The sequence below is a fragment of the Panthera uncia genome, chromosome A2 (assembly GCF_023721935.1).
Source record: "Panthera uncia isolate 11264 chromosome A2, Puncia_PCG_1.0, whole genome shotgun sequence".
Taxonomy (NCBI): Eukaryota; Metazoa; Chordata; class Mammalia; order Carnivora; family Felidae; genus Panthera; species Panthera uncia.
Window position 1 is genome coordinate 140633711 of NC_064816.1, and position 18902 is coordinate 140652612.

Here is an 18902-nt window from a genome sequence, read left to right on the forward strand (position 1 = left end):
GGGCCTTCCCGATCCATGGCATCACCCGGGCTGGCCCTACAGATGGTGACCGCCCCCCCTCCACTGCTGCAGGCGGCCCCATCTGCTGGCCCAGCTCGGATTGCCCGGCTTGCAGCTCTGCTGTGGCCCGAGGCAGTGTAAGGCGATCTGGCTGCCCACGGGGCTGCAGCTCTCGCAGCAGCTGAGCCAGATGGGCCAGGGAGTGGCGACGAGACGCTGGGGCCCCGGACACAAGACGCAGGGGAGGCGAACGCGGCTGCGGCGTCCCGCTTTTCCCATATTGGCACTGCACATGATTGCTCAGAGCGGAGAGACACAAGCAAAAATGTGCTAGTGCCAAAATCGGCCAAGCAGACTGGAAGTGGTACAGGCCCCGTGGGGACACGCTGAAGGGGGCAGCCCTGCACCTACCACCCCCCACCGAAAGCAACCCGTTTCCGACGTCCAGGCCCACCGCGGGGCCCGAGGGGGTGAAGAGTGCTCCCGGGACGCTCGCGGATCTGTCTCTGCTCTGTTTATGGCCCTTCGGTAATTCACTGACCGAGACTGTTCACAGTGAATTCTACCAGTGCCATACACAGAACAGGAGTCGCGCTCTCCGGCCTGCTGACCCTGCAGAGAGACTCCCGCGCCCCGATCCGCCCCCCCAACCCTGGGCAGAAGGGCCAGCCTCCCACCAACGGCTCAGCAGCCCTCCTCACCCCACACCTTCACAAGCTTGACACGCCTTGTCTTAGCCCCAAATGACCTTCTGAGGAAGCAGTGACAGTGGAGGAGGGCTCAACACTCACAGCTTGGGAGAGGGTGGGGTGAGATGTCCACGTCCTCGGGGTGTTTCCTTGTCTCAACCTGAACGCCCACCCAGTCCCTCCACCCTCACCCAGCCCACCCTTGCTCAGGTTGGGGCTGGAGGAAAATCCAGTTCAGAATAGCAGACAGCCGGCCATATCCTCCTCTCTGCCCATCACACCAGGTCCCAAGGGGGCAGTGGCCAGCGGGACGTCCAAAGTGCCTCCCCTGACCTCTGAGCACAGAACCCTCCTGTTCCAAGATGTCTTGGTCTGCACCATCCTCCAGCCCCCAGCCCGCGTGGTGGCAGAAAAAGAGCCCCGGGGACAAACCAGACCTGCCGCTCCCCCCCGGGGGGACTCCCATCCTAAACCAGACCAGATCCTGAACTGCCCTGGTTGGGCACCTCTGCCGCCGGCCTGTGGCCAGGACGGGAGGGCAGGTGGGCAGAAGTCGGTTGGCCAAGGGGGCAGCATGGAGGGAGCTGGAGGCACAGCTGCTCTCCAGCAGTGGGAGCAGCTTCTGGCTGGCACGGAGGGGACTGCAGAGGAAAGCAGAGGTGAGGGAGGCGAGGGAGGGGCCGGGAAGGTTGCATCAGTGGTTGCCAGAGTGGCTGCCTCGAGAGAAGTCACCGTGGCAGCTCCTGCCTCTGGTGCCGGGCGCCCTGGGGAAGGAGAGGAGGGAAGGGGAGAAAGCGTCGGTCTCAGAGGAGCTGGCGTCCAGGCAGGAGGGCTGGGGACTCTGCAGAGTGGCAGTCTCAGTCTGCTCCAGCCCCAAGTAGGGACCAGGGGGCAGAGTGGCTAGCAAAGCAGCCTGGAAGGGCCAGAGAGGGAGTCCCCTGGCCCAGAAACTATCAAAACCCCTTGGTGATGCTTCTCCCAGCGACCTCAGGGCTGCTAGGAGCCACGCTGCCTCCTATGAGCACCTATACTAAATCCTCATCCACTCTGACCCTGGGACGCCAGTGATGGAGCCCAAATCACGGCTCAACGCTCCCCTTCCCCCAGGCCCCCGGGACTCCTCACCCTGCTTTTCAACACAGGCCTACTGCTGGCCTCTGGTCTCCAGCTCGCTGGGATGGAGGTCTTCGAAAGTCACTCCCTGGCACTCCACCCCAGTTTTTTCCCCCCACTACGTCCGGTGCACTCAGCTAGTGAAAAGAAGGGACACGATTTCTCCTACCCTGGGGGAGGGGGTAGGAGGTAGGTGGGAACGTTGGTGCCGACTGTGGGTCACATGGAGGTAGTTATCAAAAGAGCTCAGGGTGTAACCGGCAGACTCACCCAAGGGGCCCCTGAAATGCAGATTAGCGGGCCACTCAGAAATCTGCATCTTAAAAGGTACCCTGGCAATTCTGCCGCAGGGGATGCCGACCTTTGCGGAAGGTCTGGGAACTCTTTCCTGAGGCCACCACTCTAGACCATCAGAAGCCTTACCCCAGGGTACTTAAAACAACCCTAAATTCTTTTTTCTTTCTCTCTCTGGGGAGCGAGGGGCAGGGAGAGGCGGATGTTGGGGGAGACTAGCCTGGCACCAGGCAACCCAGGAGCAGGCAGAGGACAGCAGTTAGGGACCCTGCTCGCTCGCCCTGGTACGGGAAATGAAAGGTAAAGACAGCGGCGGCAGGCCTCAGGGGTTGTGAGGGCTCCTGATTGTGGCATCCGTGGAGACACTCGGTCTGTTTTCCTCATCTCTGCAGCTGACTCGGGTCTCTGTAAGCAGAGAATAGCTTAAAGGCCAAATCCCCTTCCAGCTTCCAGTTGGAGTGGCAAAGCTGGGCCAGGCTCCTCCCCTGCGCCTGCCTCGCCCCTGCTAAGCCCAATGCGGCAGTGCCGCAGTGCTGGGGCGGCGCCATACCCGCCGCCCCAGCCTCCGGGGTCAACCCCTAGAGCCCTGCGGTACCTCTCTGCTCTCCGCTGGGGCAGGCTCAGGCCTGGATCCTAAGGGAGCACGGTCTCCCTGCTCTCCTGAAATGAGGGCCAAGGGGAGCTGGGAGGGTATAAGCAGCGAAAAGCCTCATTTGAAGGGTCAAAAGGGAACACTGAGGCCTGTAGTTCAAGGTGACTCCTCAGAGCAACATCCTCCGCCACGGCGGGGAGAAGTGGGTAACGTGACACAGCCCTGACCTTGAGATCCAAAGGCACAGAAATCCACTTCTGGGAGTGGGAAGATGAGGATGAGGTCTGGCAGCAGGCGGGTCCCTGCTCCCACCCTGGCCAGGGGGAGATGGGGAGATACTGACAAAGAAAAGAGCTCCAGAGCTGCTGTGTCCTCATGGGGACCTGACCTGTGGGCCAGGTGGGAAGGCTGCTGACATTAAAGCCCCCCAAGCGTCCACAGAATACTTGAGGGTCTCACACTGTGTGTACCCTATACACTCTAAAAGGTCGCTGCTGACCTCGCCGTCAGCCCCACCCTCCAGAACTCAGCTAGGACCATCTTCAGACACCTCCCTGGTTCCTGCTTCCTCTAGAGGTTTCCCTCCTCAGGGCACAGAGCAGGGCCCAGGCTCCCTTCCAAATTCTAACAGCTCCCAGGAGGAGAGGGTCACTGGGACACAATGCCATGACTACTCCAAGATCGTGGGTCTTGGGCCATCAGAAGACCCCCTACAGCTCTGCACTGGACGTGTACAAAACGATTCCGGAGTCGCGAATCCGAGGGGCACCACCCGCTGCCAGCCCGGGGCCTCGTCCCTCTGGTCTCCAACGAATGCCCCCAGGCCCAAGAGGCTAGAGGCTGGGCACAGCTGGGGCCCTCGGACATGCCCAGGGCCCAGTGCGTGCCCTTCTGTCTCCCCAGAGGGCCCAGGGAAGAGACCCAAAGCTGCTTTCGTTGCAACCCCGGTCGCCAGAGCTCCCACCTTTAATGCGGGCGGCTGGAGCTGTGCGAGCTCACGCCAGGAGCCACTGCGCCGGTTTAACCCGACTAGTAGGGGTAAAGAAATAAACGAAATTGTCACATTGGTTACCCCAGCATTCTTTCTCCTTTGCATAAGGTCGATTCCAGAGGCTCCCCGACTCCCCCAGGAGCGGGCCAAGGCCTCAAGTACACGAAGGGGCAGCCATGATTGGTAAAGAAATCGGCAGCTAGGCTGCAGCTCAGAAGCCGGGATCCGAACCCACAGCCTCCTGGCGCGCTGGCCTGTCTCAGCTGAGATGTGGGGCCACGTTCCTTTGGGTGCGCTCGGTCCACGATCAGGACAGATTTCGGGGAAGGCTCAATCTCTGCTCGGAGACCGGACGACTCGGAGCCCGCTGGGCTCACTGCGGGAGGTGGTGCACACCGGGTGGAGCCCAGTGACCCCGCCAGAGGGCCAGGGGCACAGCGCAGACATCGGCCACCTGGCCCCCAGGAGGAAAATCGGGCTTTTAATCCTCTAGAGCTTTACGAAACCCCGACAGAACGCAGGGAGGCTCCGTCCTCACCTAACGAACGGGGGTGGGGAGGTTGATTAGGGCACCGCCGGCTCCCGGCTCTTAATCGCTCTGAGCCTGTATTAGCGCCCCCAGCCCCCAGCGGGTACGTCTATACACAGGGTAGGGATCCCAGGGCTGGGGGAAGGGACAGCGAATGGCTGAGCTTAGAGGGCTCGGCGGAACCGGGCGACCCCTGACTCCGAGGCGGCGCCCTCACGGCCCAGTTGCCAGGATGCGCGCACGGGTGAGGGACCCGGCACGGCGTCCAGCTGCCGACGCCGAGGCAGAGCTCTGGGGCCTCGGGTGCTCGATAGCTCTAACAAGGATATGGGGATAGGCGCAGGGCGGCTGGGTGTCTCGGCCGCGTGCTCCAAGGCTCCCAGGATGGGTGGCCCCGAAGCAGAGGCGAGCTGGAGGTCTGAGACTACGTTCCCCTAGAGACTGGGCGGGGCCGTCCTGGGGCCACAGAAATGGTAACGACCCATCGAGAAGCCCGGAGAGGGGGCTGGAGAAACTAGCTCTGGGAGCAGGAACTCTCCCCCAGCCCAGATCGGCGCCTGCCTCCCAGCCCTGCGTTTCCACCTGAGCCCACCAGGGCGGCGAAACGCCGACGCGACCCCTGATCGGTTGCCCAGAGAGGTGCTTGGGCCAGCACCGATACGCACCTCGCCAAACACAATCCGCACCCAAACCGCGCGGCCGCCGCGGGCCCGGGTCGCAACGGGGTGTGGGGGAGGGGGGGGCGCACAGGCCGACTCCACCGGGGGACCCAGGACCACGGAACCGCGTGCGCACCTCTGCCGGAAGGCGCGGGAGAGTAGGGAGGCCGCACTGCAGCGTCATCCCCGAAGGCCGGCCGCCCGCCCAAACCGGGTTCTAGGACTGCTCGCCCCGGGGCGCCCGCCTCCACCTTCTCTTCCTCGCGGGCGCTGGCCCTTCCCGGCCCCGCCCCGGACACTCACCTGCGCCGGCTCCGGGCTGGGCGCACCGCCGCCTCCCAGCTCCAGCTCCGTGCGGAGTCCACATGGGAAAAACAAGATAAAAAGGGCCCTGGTTCGGAGCCGGCCAGATGGACGGAACCCGGGGCGCAGGCGGGCCGAGGGCGGCGCCCCTAACCTCCACAGCGCTACGCGGGAGGAGGCGGCGCCCGAGCGCGGAGTCCGGCGGGGGAACAAAGAGGAGCCGGGATGGGGCCGCGCGCTTCCTGGGTGTCGGGTGACAGGTCTGCTGGGGGAGGCCCCGGCCCTGCCACCTGAGGAGGAGCCGCCTCCGCGCGGCAGGCGGGGCCGGGCAGGAGAGACACAGGGGCCCCGAAGGCCGAGGGAAAGGGTGAGCCGGGCGCCCCGGATTGTGCGGCGGGAGAGAGGCCCGCCGGCTCCGGCGCAGAGGTGTAGGGACTCGACGGGAGCGCAGAGATAATGACTCTGGGAGGGTTTACCGCCCCCTGGGCCCCGCCCGCCCCCCGCGCTGCGCTATTGGTTCAGGTGCCTTGAGGCGGGGAGGGGCAGGGGGCGGGCCGAGGATGATTCACCTTGAATGTGGCTCGGGTTGGTGCACAGCGCAGGGCACGCCCGACCGGGACTGCGGAGACTCTGGGAGCCCCGCCTGCTTGCCCAACCCGGCCGGGGCTGGCCCCAAGGGGTCTCGCCGCCCGCCTTCTACCCCTGCCTCCTGCCCTCAGGCTAGGGTGCCGCAGGCCAAGGTGCGCCCCGACGCCCTGCTACCCCGCCGCCCTCTAAGCCCGGAGCTAGCCGAGGTGTGTGTAGAGTAGCGTGCTTGGAAATATGACCCTGTGCTGGGGGAGGGGAAGTGCGTTTGGAGCTGGGACGCCCTGTGGGGCCACTGGACGGACCTCCGCAGTCTCCCCGGCAGAAAGGTGCGCAAGTCTGACCTGTGTCAGCGGGCCCACGCGGACCCAGGGCTGCAGGGCTGGAGTGGGGACGAGGAGGCTCCCCTCTACCTCCTCACCCACCTACGCTTGCCCAGCTCTGCGGCCTCACAGGTGTCTGGCCACTGCGCCGCGGGAACAAAGGCTGCCTGTCCCGGAAGGGGGAGGGGGAGAGGAGACGCCCCCAGACCCGTTCCCATCTCCCTTTCTTCCCCCAACCCCTCTCCTGCTGCAGTGGCTCCCCCGGGAGGGGGCGGGGCGGGCCTAGGTTGGCGCGCAGACGCTGATTAGATACTTCTCTGCGGTCCTTTGCTCCGATACCATTCGGAGCATTCCGAGGGGCGGGGCAGGGGCTAGGAGACAACCAGGCTGTTAGCGTTGAGGTGGCCTCTTCCTACTTCCCCAGCATCCTCAGCACCCCAGCGCCTCCGCCCTCTCCCTCTGCTTTGGGCGCCCTTCCCAGTCCCGGCCCCTCCTGGCCTCCCCAGACGGCAACCACAGTTCAAAACCAGATTAAAATAAAACGTTAATCCGTCCTCCTCCCTTTTAGCTCCTATTTTCCCTTTTGAACCTCGCAGGTCTGGCGGCTGAGATGCCCCTAAAAAGGAGAGTGCTTAGCCAATGCCCCCCACCAAATCTAAAACTCTCTTGTATTAAAATTGAAGACCGTTAGCACGCTCTTCTGGGATCCAGCGAAGGCAGAAAGTAGGCAGTGGTGACGCGGCGGCAGGGTCCATAGTCCCCACTACCCCAGGCCCTGCCCAGCAGGGAGGGGCCGAGAGTTGAGGTGCGGATACAAACCGTTAAATAGGTCCGACTCCTGGGCGGGGCCTGCTCAAACCCTGCTTGTCTCAGCTAGGGGAAGAGGCCAGATCCCCCCACCCGAGGCAGCCCGCCCGGGCGAGTCGCGGGGCTTCGGTGACCTTCTTAAAGAATAGCCCGAGATGAGGCGTGGTGAGCCAGGACCCGGACAGGGGAGATCTTGAGCAAAGCGCGGGGCCCAATGGGCCAAAGGAGGGGCGGGGGGTCGTTCCACGTTAACCCCTCCCCGGCCGGCACGCATTCCCCTGCCTGGCCGAGTCGTCCTGAACTTCCCTGGCTCTGCCCCCAGCCGCGCCCTACCTGCTCCCCGAGAGCCGTGGGATGCTGGGTGGTAGGGGCGCGGTGTGGCAGGAACCGCAAAACCAGAGGGCTGGCAAGGCCGGCTGCGAGTGGCCCCCGCGGCCTGTCGCGCCCTCTTTATAGCGCGCGCCCCGCCCCCCGTGCCCGGCGCGCCCCGCCCGGGCCCATTCACCTGCTGTTGAGAACCAGACACCGCTCAACGCAAAGCGAGCCACCCGGCAGCGCGGTCCGGCGGTCGGGGCTGGCGGGGCGGGGGCGCCGCCGAGACGGATCCAGTTTCCACCTTTTCTTAAATGCGCTGCTGAAAACTGAGACGGCCCCGGCCTCAGGAGCCAACGTTGCTTTCTCCTCCCGTGGGTCCCCGCGCACCCCAAGGCCCCCAACCCCACTCCGGGAGGGCGCGTGAAACTGCACCCTCAGGGGCCTCATACATATTTTAGGGAGCAGGACAGGCCGGTAACTGGAGCCAGACCCGGACGGTGAGGGGGTGGCCCCCGGGGACCCGATACCGTGTATCCCTTTCGGCCCCGGGGCACAGGCAGGGGAGGAGGTGACTCCGGACGACCTCGGGTCCTCACTTTGCTGCCCTGTCCTACGTACCCTGTGCCCTCCCTCAGCAGGTCGAACGCCTGTCTGCCCGGCGGCGGCATCCTCCTCCTTCTAGAGAGGACCTTTTCCGCCTCTCCACCAACATCCCACTCTGCCCAGGACGCGTAGGTTTGGGTTCCTCGACGCTCGGGGTCAGGCTTAGGAAGGACCCCTAAACCTGGGCTACTCCAGTCTGGAAGACGGCCCCCCTCCCTCGTCCCTGGACACAGTCCTTTCTTGCTCCTGGTGTTTTGGCCTGTCTCTGGCCAACTTAGTCCTTTCCCGCCCGCTGGCCCACTCTGCTTCCCTCACCTCGCCCTCTCCTTGGCGGTCCCCGTTGTGCTGAAGATGTTGAGCGAAGAGCTCATCAACTCTCAGTCTCCCCTCCCTTCTCCCTCTGCGGGGCAGGCTGCCTGGGATGCAGCCTCCTTCCCGCACCTAGACCCTCCCGGGCAGCGGCAGTTCTGCCTGCCGCCTCGCTCAGATTGGTCCGCACCCCGCGCTGACCCGGGCTCTAGGTCCACAGTATGCGTGAACGAGCATTCCCTAGTGAGACGGAGTCCCAGGTTCGGGTCCTCCCGCGCTCCAGTTAACCAACTGCGCGATCTCCAGCCATTCACTTCAGAATCTCAGAGCCTCAGTTTCCCCATTTGCAAAATGGGTATAATGACTCCCACCTCTCAGGAGGATAAAGAAAATGCACCTGTGGGCACGCACGTACTTCGTGACCCGTAGATCTATACAAACTACGGAACCCGAACGATCACCGTCGCGGACCGTGTACGCCCGTCTGCGCGAAGCCTTCCAATGCCGGTCCCCTGCGGACGGATCCAGGATTCTTAGTGCTGCCCCTCGAGTTGTCGCCACTATCACCCCACGCCCCGCCGGCGCCTAGTGCTTGGGGCTCCGGTCCGCTGGGGGAAAGCCGAAGTACTTTCTGTCTTGGGCCAGGCCCGGCCCTCAGATCCCGGGCCTTTGTTCTAGACTCTAAATGTGCGTTGGTCGACCCTTGCAGGTGTGTTCGAAAAACAACGAATCCCCCATCTTTCGAGAAACTGCGTGTGTGCGTGTGTGCGTTTTTGTTCAGCGGCGCGCTGTCTCTGTACCATTTTCAAAGGGTCCCGACACCCAGAGATTTAGGTGCAGGGGGCCGCGAATGCAGGGGTTGATAGGGAAAGAACGAGAAAAACAGAGGCACAGACAAATGAAAGGCGATCCTGTCATAGGAATCTGCTCGGCTGTTAAAACCACTGAGGAAATTATATAGGGTCCGTAATATGTCCTGGGAAATGTCCTGGCCCTTAGGTGAAAAGCACAAATGACACACGGGTTTCTGTTTGTGTAAAAATATAAGTTGGGGGGGGGGCAGTATCTAGGTGTCAGGTTTTCTCCCACCGGCCACCCAAGACACGAACAGGGGTGGCTTCCATGTGGGAGAATTGGGGGGCAGGGGAATTTCTCTTTGCTGTATGTCTTTCTGGACTGTTTGAAGTGTATGCGTTTATTTACCATATGCGCGTATTAAATTTTCAGTTAAAAAAAGAAACTGCATAAATTGTTTTTTTTTTTAATCTGATTCCGGACGCTGAAGCCTGAAGGAGTCGAATCAGAGAGGGTGAGCCAGAGGCTAACCCAGAGATCTTGTGCTGTGGTGAAGGGCAAGGCAGTGGTTTGGGGTGGGGATGGGGGGTGCCAAGGGCCCACGGCTCCTGGTGGCTTGGGTCCGTGCAAAGACCATCCAGGAGGGAAGCAAGCTTCCGTGGCCCCTGCGTCTGTGCAACATTCTATCTCCTACCTCTCCCCGCCAGGTGACACTCCGGCTGAGTTTGGCTCTGGCCAAAGCTGAGACTTGAGCGCCACCCCAGAGATGTCATCGGAGAGGATGGCTGGTGGGTGCTCAGGGCGTGGGAGTTGAGTCTAGCCTCCGCTTCTTCCTCCGTAGAAGAAAACGGAGAACGCCCGTGCACTTCGTTCTGGAGGGCAGGGACAGGAAACGGGCCCATGGCCCCCGGAAAGAAGCACTGTCCACCAGGGCTCAGCCGGGGTTCCCTCCAGGGCTAGAAACGTACTATCCTCACCCCCACTTAGGGCCCCAGCAAGGCAGCCCCCACCTTCTGGCGCCCATGGGCATGGAGCCCCGGTCCGAGCCCCAAGGCCTGGGAATGACTTCAGGGCTCCAGGGCTCCAAGCCGGGAGGTTCTAAGGAGAGATTGTGCCTGCAGTTGGTGGGGTAGGCGTTTGGCAGCCTTCAGCAGATTATCCAGAGGTCGGTGACCAGATATGGTTAGGTGTCTTTCACTTTCTGTGTCCAAATCAGAATTTAGCTGAATAATTCAGCCCCCAACCAGGCAAACGCTTTTATTTGTTTTGGGATGCTTTAGAGAGTTAAGATTTGTCTCAAATTAGAATAATCTGCATTTTTAATCACCTAACACGTATTTGTTGGGCACCTGCCTGACATTTCCGAACCTCCATTTCTTCACTGGAAAATTGGGAGCTTACCCAAGTCAGAGAGGTCTGTTTGGGGAATCGAGGAACGAAATGTTTTTGCAAGCGCTTTGGAAACAGCAAAACGTTTCTCCAGGGGACGGTTCTTTTTAGCCCCGCAGTCACCACGCAAATCCAAGTCGGCAGCCTGTGTTGAATGAGGACATACAGCTCCCGCAAGGGTATAGAACAGTCTTTTTACCTGCGTGCAGGCGGCCACAGAGCAGAAGATGCGTTCTGTTCGGGGGCGTTGTGTCCCTTCTCCCTCGCTCCTAGCCGGTGGCATCTCCCAGTGAGCACCCCACGGTGCCTTGACGCCCCCTCGACGTCGTGCATCCTGCTGGCCCCGGGTTCGCCTCGGGTTCCTCTCAGTCTCCGCGTCTTCGCGAGTGTCTCCTCTTGCTTGTCTGCCTTGGGGCATGTTTGGTTGGCCTCCCTTCCTCTTTGACGCTCCCAGGGCTCCAGGGGATGTCTGATCCAACCCCTAATTATTTCACAGGAGAGATCAGAAGCCCAGCTAGGCCCTGAATTCGTGCCTGAGCCAGGACGAGCCCTGTTCTTTGGACCCCAGCCGGAGTTTTCCCCACCCCATTGGGTAGGGAGGGTCCAGAGAGAACTGGAACTGGTGATTAAGAAAGAAATGCTGAGGGACCCCCTGGGGCAGGGCCCTTAGGAGCTCCAGGTCTCAGAATTGACCCAGTCCCCTGAGCGAACATCGCCTCTAGCCTAGTAGAGGCGGGAGGGGGCTCCAGGAACTTGAGATTTTCTAGGGTCAAATCTGAGGAGTAGGTGAGAAGCAAATGCTGGGATGCCCAGAAGAAAGATTCCCTCCATCCCAGGCCACAAGCTGACGGACCCCCCCCCCCCACCCCGGTCAGGAGCTGGTGGGGGCGGGGTGGAGAACTGGTGGAGGCGCAAAGGGAGGTGGAAAACCAGAAGTTTGGGTGGGGGTTGGGAGGACTGGGCCCACCGTGAATTTGGTCTGCTCTTTGCAAAGCTCTACCAAGTACCTGCTCCTACGGCCCCTCCAGAGACTGGTGGCAGCTGAGGGAGGGACTGCCCTGCAGGTGGTGAGGTCCCTCTGAAGAAGCAGACTTCGGCCTTTGTCAAGGAGTTGGGGGTGCTAGGAGCACCCTGGGGAGCTGGAGAGGGATGGCCTGGATGGCGGAGGGGGATCACCTGCCCGGACTTTTAACCGCGATCCTGGTAACACAAAATGCAAGCTCCAGGAAAGGAAGGGCTACATCTGTCTAGTTCACTGCTGTATCCCCATGCCTGACTCAGTGCTCCGCAAATACATGTTTGAGTGAATAAATGAGCAAGGGTTCAGAGTGCAGTCCCATCAGGGTCCCACAGGATTCCCCCTGCAGCACATTGAGAGCCATTTTGCAAAGGAGCTCGGCAGCAGAATGGGGGCCAGAACCAGCCCGCACCTTTCTCTCCGTTGCGGCTGCCTGCTCGACTTTTCCCCTCCTCGCAATGACGGAGGCCATCTCCAGGGAGGCAGAGACTGCTCAGCATGACTTCTGAGGACCCTTCATCTCCTCATTGTCCCATCTCAGGGACATGGGCTTTGGACCATCAGTTCCGCCTCTAGATTTCAGTTTCCTCAGCTGTAGAGTGAGAGAACCAGGAAGAAACCTGAGCTGTGTCTGCTTTTCCAAAGCTGGTCTGGAAATGCTTTCCCTTTCTTCTTTCATCCCTTCATTTCTCTTGTTCAAGACACACGGAGGAAGTGTGCCGTAGCCATTTCAATGGAGGCAGATGAGCTGGGCTGGGCTTGGACCAGAAGAGCTCCACTGTCTGAGATCTGAGGCTCCCACTGTGTGCTTTGTGCTGCGTGGGGTGGCCGAAGTCCCAGGATGCTTCTGATGTCACCTGCTCCTGCTGGTTAAACTGGCGCATGGTACCCCAGGAGCTGAATCACCAAGTTCTGGAATTCTCTGGATCACAACACAGACTGGGCCTTTGAGGAGTTCACGTTCTCTTTGAAACAAGAGGGTGAATGCTGGGCCTGAAACTTCCCCTCCGGCAGAGACTGGATGGGATGGGATGGTCCAAGATCGCAGGGCCAACAGACTCAGCAAACACATCCCAACACCATTCCTCATTCTGTCTTACTGACCTGCAGAACTCCTGTGGGTACAGGCACAGGAACCCCCAGGAGTGACAGGAGGAGTGGGTGAGCCAGAGCTGGCTATCGGCTATCGGGAACCCTCCCTCCCAGGGTGCTGGGAATCTGCCTTCACTTTGGACCTCCCCTTGGCTGCAGGTTGTGGGCTCCCTCCCATCCTCTGTTTTGGAGTTGGAAAGCTGCCCCCACCAGGTCCCGCTTCACTGGATCCCCATCACTGGGTCCCCATCACATGCCCGAGCCTCAGCCTCAGGCCACTTGCCAGCGGATGGGGTCTCGTTAAAGAATTGATTTCCACGAGTCCCTAAAGTGATTCCTCAGCAGTAAATCTCCTGCCACCCGGGCTCTCTGCCCCATGAATGATTTAGCGCCTCAGAGGGGTTGGAACAGTCTTCCTGTGCACTCGGAGGCCTGAAGCTGTGACATCACCATCCCTGCTGGTGATGGATGCTCTCTTCTGCCCTAATGGGAGGAGAGTGCACGGGGCCGTCTGGGAGGGGGTCGGGCCATGGAAGTAAGTACCCATCTGGCTCCGCAAGCTTCTGGTTTGGGGGTCTTACTGATGGACCAGCCAGCTAATTGCCCTCCAAGGTACCTAGAGAAAGGCCCTGAGTCCATCCCTCTGTCCTCAGCCCAGAGGGACCAGGCTCATTTCAGAGTGGTGTTTGTCTTTCCGATTCCTGAAGTGCCCCAGAGAGGAATTCTACATACCAAGTGCCCTCTTGCCCTGCTCTGACTTTACAACATACGCACGCTCACGCACACACACACACCCCTACGTGGGTGTGCACACACATGTCTACCTTCTCACGAGCGCTCTCGGGAAGTTCATCATTATGCACCACCTAAATCTTTCCTGCTCCCGGCACAGGCTGTCGTCTGGAACCCACAGAGAACCGCTGCTTGTTACCTGCCCTGTGCTAATCCTCCCAGCACGCAGGTGAATGGTGACATGGTCCTGACCCCTCCCTGCCCTCATCCCCCTCCCATCTTCTTTCCTCTAAGCTTCAGTGACCCCAGACCCCTCAGTTCCGCCCACCTTCAGGGGAAAAGGCAAAGTTTTTGTCAATCGGCATCCATAGGTCACCAGCTTCTTCAGGCGGAGGGCAGGTGGAAAAGATGGCCCCTGAATGGGAGAGAAGCTTCTGCCCAGTCTAGAAACCCTGACCCCGGCCGGCCCCACCTCCTTGGAAGAGGTGTAACTTGAGGTGGCAGCTCCTGCTTCCAAATCGCTTCCCCATTGGTCTATCCTACAGTCAATCATCAGGTGGAGGCATTTTCTAAGACCGGATCTTGGCGGTGCAAAGGGCATGTCCACCAGGATCCCGTATGTATTAGCAAAACCGAAGGGAGTGCAATGCGGCATGGATGCGTTTTTGGTTTTGTTTTGCTTGGATGGTTGTGTTGAGATATAATTTGCATCTGATAAAATTAATCAAATTTAAGCCTGTAATTAGATGGGCTTTGACAAGCATATACACCCATGCGACCATCACCACAATCAGGATATAGAACATTTCTACCATCCCCTAACCTTTTCCTCATGCTCCTTCCGGGCCAGTCTCCCTTCTCCATCATGGTACCCTCTACCTCGCCTCTGGCCCCCGACAACCACTGATCTGCTCTCTATCACTATAGTTTTGCCTTCTCTATAATTTTTTTTTTAATTGTTTATTTTGCGAGAGAGAGTGCAAGCAGGGGAGGGGCTGAGAGAGGCAGAGAGAGGCAGAGAGAGAGAGGGAGAGAGAAAAGATCAGCACAGAGCCCGACGAGGGGCTTGAACTCATGAATCGTGAGGTTATGATCTGAGCCGAAACCAAGAGCAGGACGCTTAACTGACTGAGCCACCCACGCCCCTAGAATTTCATATAAATGCAGTCATGTAGCGTGTAACCTTTTGAACCCGGCTGCTTTCACTCCGCACCATGTCTTTGAGATTCATCCAAATTGCGTGTCTGGCTAGCTCACTCCTTATTGCTGACTTGTGTTTCATTGTATGGATGTACCACAGTTTACCCATCCCGCCCTGCCCCCCAGCTGATGGACACATGAGCTGTTTCCAATTTTCCGCCATCGTGGATAAAGTTACTAGGAACGTTCACGTGCAAGTCTCTTTGTGAACGTATTTCCATCAGAGTCTGTGCTGGTTAAATGTTTAACAGCCAGCTCTCTGGGGTGGGAGAAAGCCCGAACCTGTAGCATTGGCTGGTTTCTGAGGGATAAATACTCCCCACCTGGGGAATTTGAAGCTTTGAACGTGCTACCACCGATTTTCATTTCCCTGGTCTGATGAGAGACATGAGAGATCTGGTTGCTCCCCGTCCCTGCCAACACTTGATATGCCCGTCTTTTTAGCCTTTTTAATTTTAGCATTCTATACAGGGTATGCTGCACATCTCCCCGTGGGGTTAGTTGGCATTTTCTTGGTGACTGACGAGGCTAAATCTTGTTTTCACGTGCTTGTGTGCTGGCTGGGTAAGTTTTTTGCGTTTTTTGTTTTGTTTTCAGTAGGCTCCATGCCTAACGTGGGGCTCGAACTCACAACCCCGAGATCAAGAGTCACCTGCTCTACCGACCGAGCCAGTCAGGCGCCCCTGGATGGGTAAGTTTTGAGGGGGGCTGGGAGGAGGGCCTGAGTCTGGAGCATCATGGGGAAATGTGGCGGAGCGAGATGCCGGGAGGGGCACCCGGGTCAAGGATGGGCCAAGGAAGCAAGCAGCCTTGACTGAAGCCCACAGACAGCACAGTTTAGAGTTCTTCCTCACTTTCGTTTCTCCCTCAGATCTCAGTGGTGTAGGGAGGAAGATCGGACGCTTGATGGGGGTGTGCATTTTCCTGGTTCGCTCAGGATCAAGGCTCAGACCTGGCCTTGCTCGCTCCTAGCTGTCATAACACCCCTTCGCAGCTGACGAAAAGTTCTCACGTACTTCATCTCACCGGGTTCTCAGGACAACCCCACTCCACTAGTGAGGAAACTGAGGCTCTGGGGACTGAGTGACTTGTTCAAGCCCCACAGTTCATGAGTGGCAGAGCCGAGACTTGAACCCTACCGACTTTCTTGGCTCTCTGGCTTCACTGTATGTCCTGCCGAGGCTCATCTGCCCTCCACTTGTGTTGAGATCCAAGGATTCCCCTCTGTCCTGCTTAATCCTGTGGGGGGCCACAGTAGGAGCTGACCCGGGCCACCTGCCCTAGGCCTCAGCCAGTCCCAGCTAGTTTGACCTCAGCAACCTTTAAAGAACTATTTTCTCAGGGGCACCTGGATGGTTCAGTCGGTTGGGCGACTGGCTTCGGCTCAGGTCATGATTTCATGGTCTGTGGGTTCGAGCCCCGAATTGGGCTCTGTGCTGACAGCTCAGAGCCTGGAACCTCCTTCAGATTCTGTGTCTCCCTCTCTCTCTGTCCCTCCCTGCTTGCACTCTGTGTCTCAAAAATAAATAAACATTAAAAAAAGAAAAAGACTCCCTCTCTCTGTTCCTCCCCTGCTCACACTCTGTCTCTCTCTCTCAAAAATAAATAAAGATTAAAAAAAAAAAGGGGGGGGTGCCTGGATGGCTCAGTTGGTTAAGCGTTCGACTTCGGCTCAGGTCATGATCCCACAGTTCCGGGTTTCAGGCCCCATGTCGGGCTCTGTGCTGACAGCTCAGAGCCTGGAGCCTGCTTTGGATTCTGTGTCTCCCTCTCTCTCTGCCCCTCCCCTGCTCAAACTCTCTCTCTCTCAAAAATAAAGATTAAAAAAAATTTTTTTTAAGAAAAAGAACTATTTTCTCAGTTGGTAGAGCATGCAACTCTTGATCTTGGGGTCGTGAGTTCAAGCCCACATTGGGCTTAAAAAAGAAGTGTTGAAAAGGAAAAAAAAGAACTATTTTCTTAACATGGTGGCTTTGACCTTGCCTGAAGACCCCTGGAGACCTTGCTTTAGGTTGCCTTCGGTCGTGAGATTAGAAAACCAGGATATTCCTGCAGAAGACTCTGCCCACGTGTGCTGCATCTTCTGTCCTCATCATGAAAATCCAGACACAAGATGCCTTGGGTCCTTGTGTGTGTTTCCCACCTGTGGACCCAGACGCTCACCTCTGTCCAAGAGGTCTGATGTGAACAGTACCTTTCTGGCACATAGTAGGCACTTGTTAGAGTTTGCTAACGAAACGAATGGCATTTGTTAATGAACACGGTTTCGGGAGGAAGGAGACTACATTTATTGAGTGGGTGTTTTACACTCCTCACCGCAACTGTGTGAGACTATCATTATCATACCCACTTTATGGATGAGAAAACTGAGGCTTACTAGCCTTAATAATTTGGCCTAGGATGGGGTGGACCCAGGACTCAAACAGAGTCTGAGTGTCCTGCTGACCCTCTATCATATGTGAGGACAGTGAGTGCTGACATCCCTGAATGGGCCCTGGGGCCTCCAGTGGGCAGCGGGCAGCCTGAGATCCCGAGCTCCGGACAGGCCTTGGCCCCTTCTGGCGGACTACGCCTGTGAAGGTAGGTAAGATGTCAGTCATCTTCCCTAGAGCGAGATCTCCAAATCCAGCATCAGCCACAACCTCAGAGATCATCCCTCTGCTCCAAAGTATAAAGCCCAGGAGACTTGCTAACCATTTTGAAATCAAACGGGTCAGCCCCAGGCATCTCAGCCAGTGCAGGCCTCAGGCCACACTCAGCAGCCCTTGGCAGCCTGTGACTTCGGCTGGCTGAGGCCACAGGAGGCCTGAGTATCAGTGTCATGGTTCCCTGCCGCTCTCTCTTGGCGGGGGTGGGGGGGGGGGGGGGGGTGGTGCATGGCGGGCATGGTGGGGACGGTAATGCTACTCCACTAATGTCCAGCTGCCTGAAAACCACTGAGCCACATTTCATTTGGGCACTTGTTTATTTGAAGCCTGCTTCCAGAAGGAGCAGGCAATGAAAGACCGTCTACAGAAGAGCTGTTCACAGAAGAAAACCCCCAGCAAAACCCCCTCAGAAGAGGAGGATAAAAGTCCACAGAACCACTAGCTAAAGCAGCAGGGCGACTAAGCCCTTCGCAGGTGCTGACCGGGAGCCCTTACCACTTGCCTTGCGAGAAACGGGCTAAGGGTGGCCTTTCAGTGTGTGGTGCCTTTCCCCGAGGCAGCTCACGCTTGGCCTCCACCTGAATGTCCAGGGGACCTGAGGGGCCCGCGTCTTGGTCAGAGGCCAAACCTGAGATTGTGTCACGTGGGATTCTCTTGCGAGGGCACAGGTTCCAGCAAAAGTGCCCAGTGGGAGTCTGGTTTGGGGTGGGGCGCAGAAGTCAGGTGACTGGGCACCCGAGCGGCCCCTCGTGCTCTGCAGGGTCCCTGGCCCTCTGGTCTGGAGCCCATTGTCAGGGCTGTTTGGGCCTTTTTCAGCAGAGACCAGTTCCCAGCCTGCAAGGAGCTGGGCGTGAACTGGGGCCCAGCCCAGGCGGCCAGGCCCCACGGGGTCTTCCTGAGGGCCCTCAGCAAGAATAAGCAGCAACAGTGATACTTCAGGGCACCAGGAGGAACCTATCATCTTTCTCTCTTTCCTTCCCAGCCCATTTGGTGGGGGCTTGAAGGGAGGGGCAGGGAGGCTGGTGAAAAGCCACCTGAGGCTGCTTTTCAGTGAAACTATCCATGTACAGGATAGAGTTACCTGTATCAAGCACATAAGACTTTTAATCCACTTTGTAATCAAACAGGGCATCACTCCGGGCTGCTGGGAGCCTGAGATCACAGCATATTTCCACCCACTTCACAGGTGGGGAAACTGAGATACGGGGGAGAATGAGAAGTAATCCACTCAAGCCAGGCCGCCCCTTTGCAGAGGTCAGGGCGGGGGCAAGGCTTAGCGTCCAGGGTGGGGGCTGCTTCAGGCACCTCTGCTATCTTTCAAGTTTCCAGAATCCCTTTGAACACAAATTGGGATCTTCCAAGACCATGGGGGAGGCGGGGGTGTTGTGTGGCAAGCCAAATATTTCATCATCCAAGCATGCCCCTGGACTTGAGTTCGTGTCTGCGGAAGCTAGGTACTTCCTCTGGATCCCAATCCTCACTGGCTGAGGGATTAGCAACACATTGCCCCGGGGTTCCTCATTCTGCCTTCAGCCAAGACAGCCCCCATTCTGGTCGGAGCTCTACCATCTGCAGGGCTTTGGGCTGGTCTCTTACACCTGCCTCAGATTCTGCACGTGCACGTGCAAAACCAGGGGCAGGGCTTGTGGCTCCATTGGGTCTGGAGTAGCTGTGCACCTCGAATGACACAAAGGAGGGAAGAGAACTTTGCTAAGCAGAAAATGCTAAGCAGCCATAACCTGTCATGGCCCAAGGCCAGAATGGTGAGAGGTGAACCCGTCACATGACTGGGGGGAGCCCCCTTCCTGGCTGCGTGAAGATGGGTGCCGTCTGGGGGGGGGCCTCGGCAGCTGAGCAAAACACAGGCCCTGGGTCTAGGGTTGCCAGATACAATGCAGGACGCCAGTCAGAATTTT

The 18902-nt window shown here is 58.7% G+C and overlaps 1 protein-coding gene across 1 annotated transcript; it reads left to right on the top strand.

Annotated features, from left to right (window-relative positions):
• Positions 1-4362: 4362 nt before the first annotated feature.
• Positions 4363-5627, top strand: LOC125930469 (basic salivary proline-rich protein 2-like). The gene is made up of 2 exons (XM_049642299.1): positions 4363-4452; positions 4701-5627. The coding sequence occupies exons 1-2, from the start codon at positions 4363-4365 to the stop codon at positions 5625-5627; spliced, it is 1017 nt and encodes a 338-aa protein (XP_049498256.1).
• The last annotated feature ends 13275 nt before the right edge of the window (positions 5628-18902 follow it).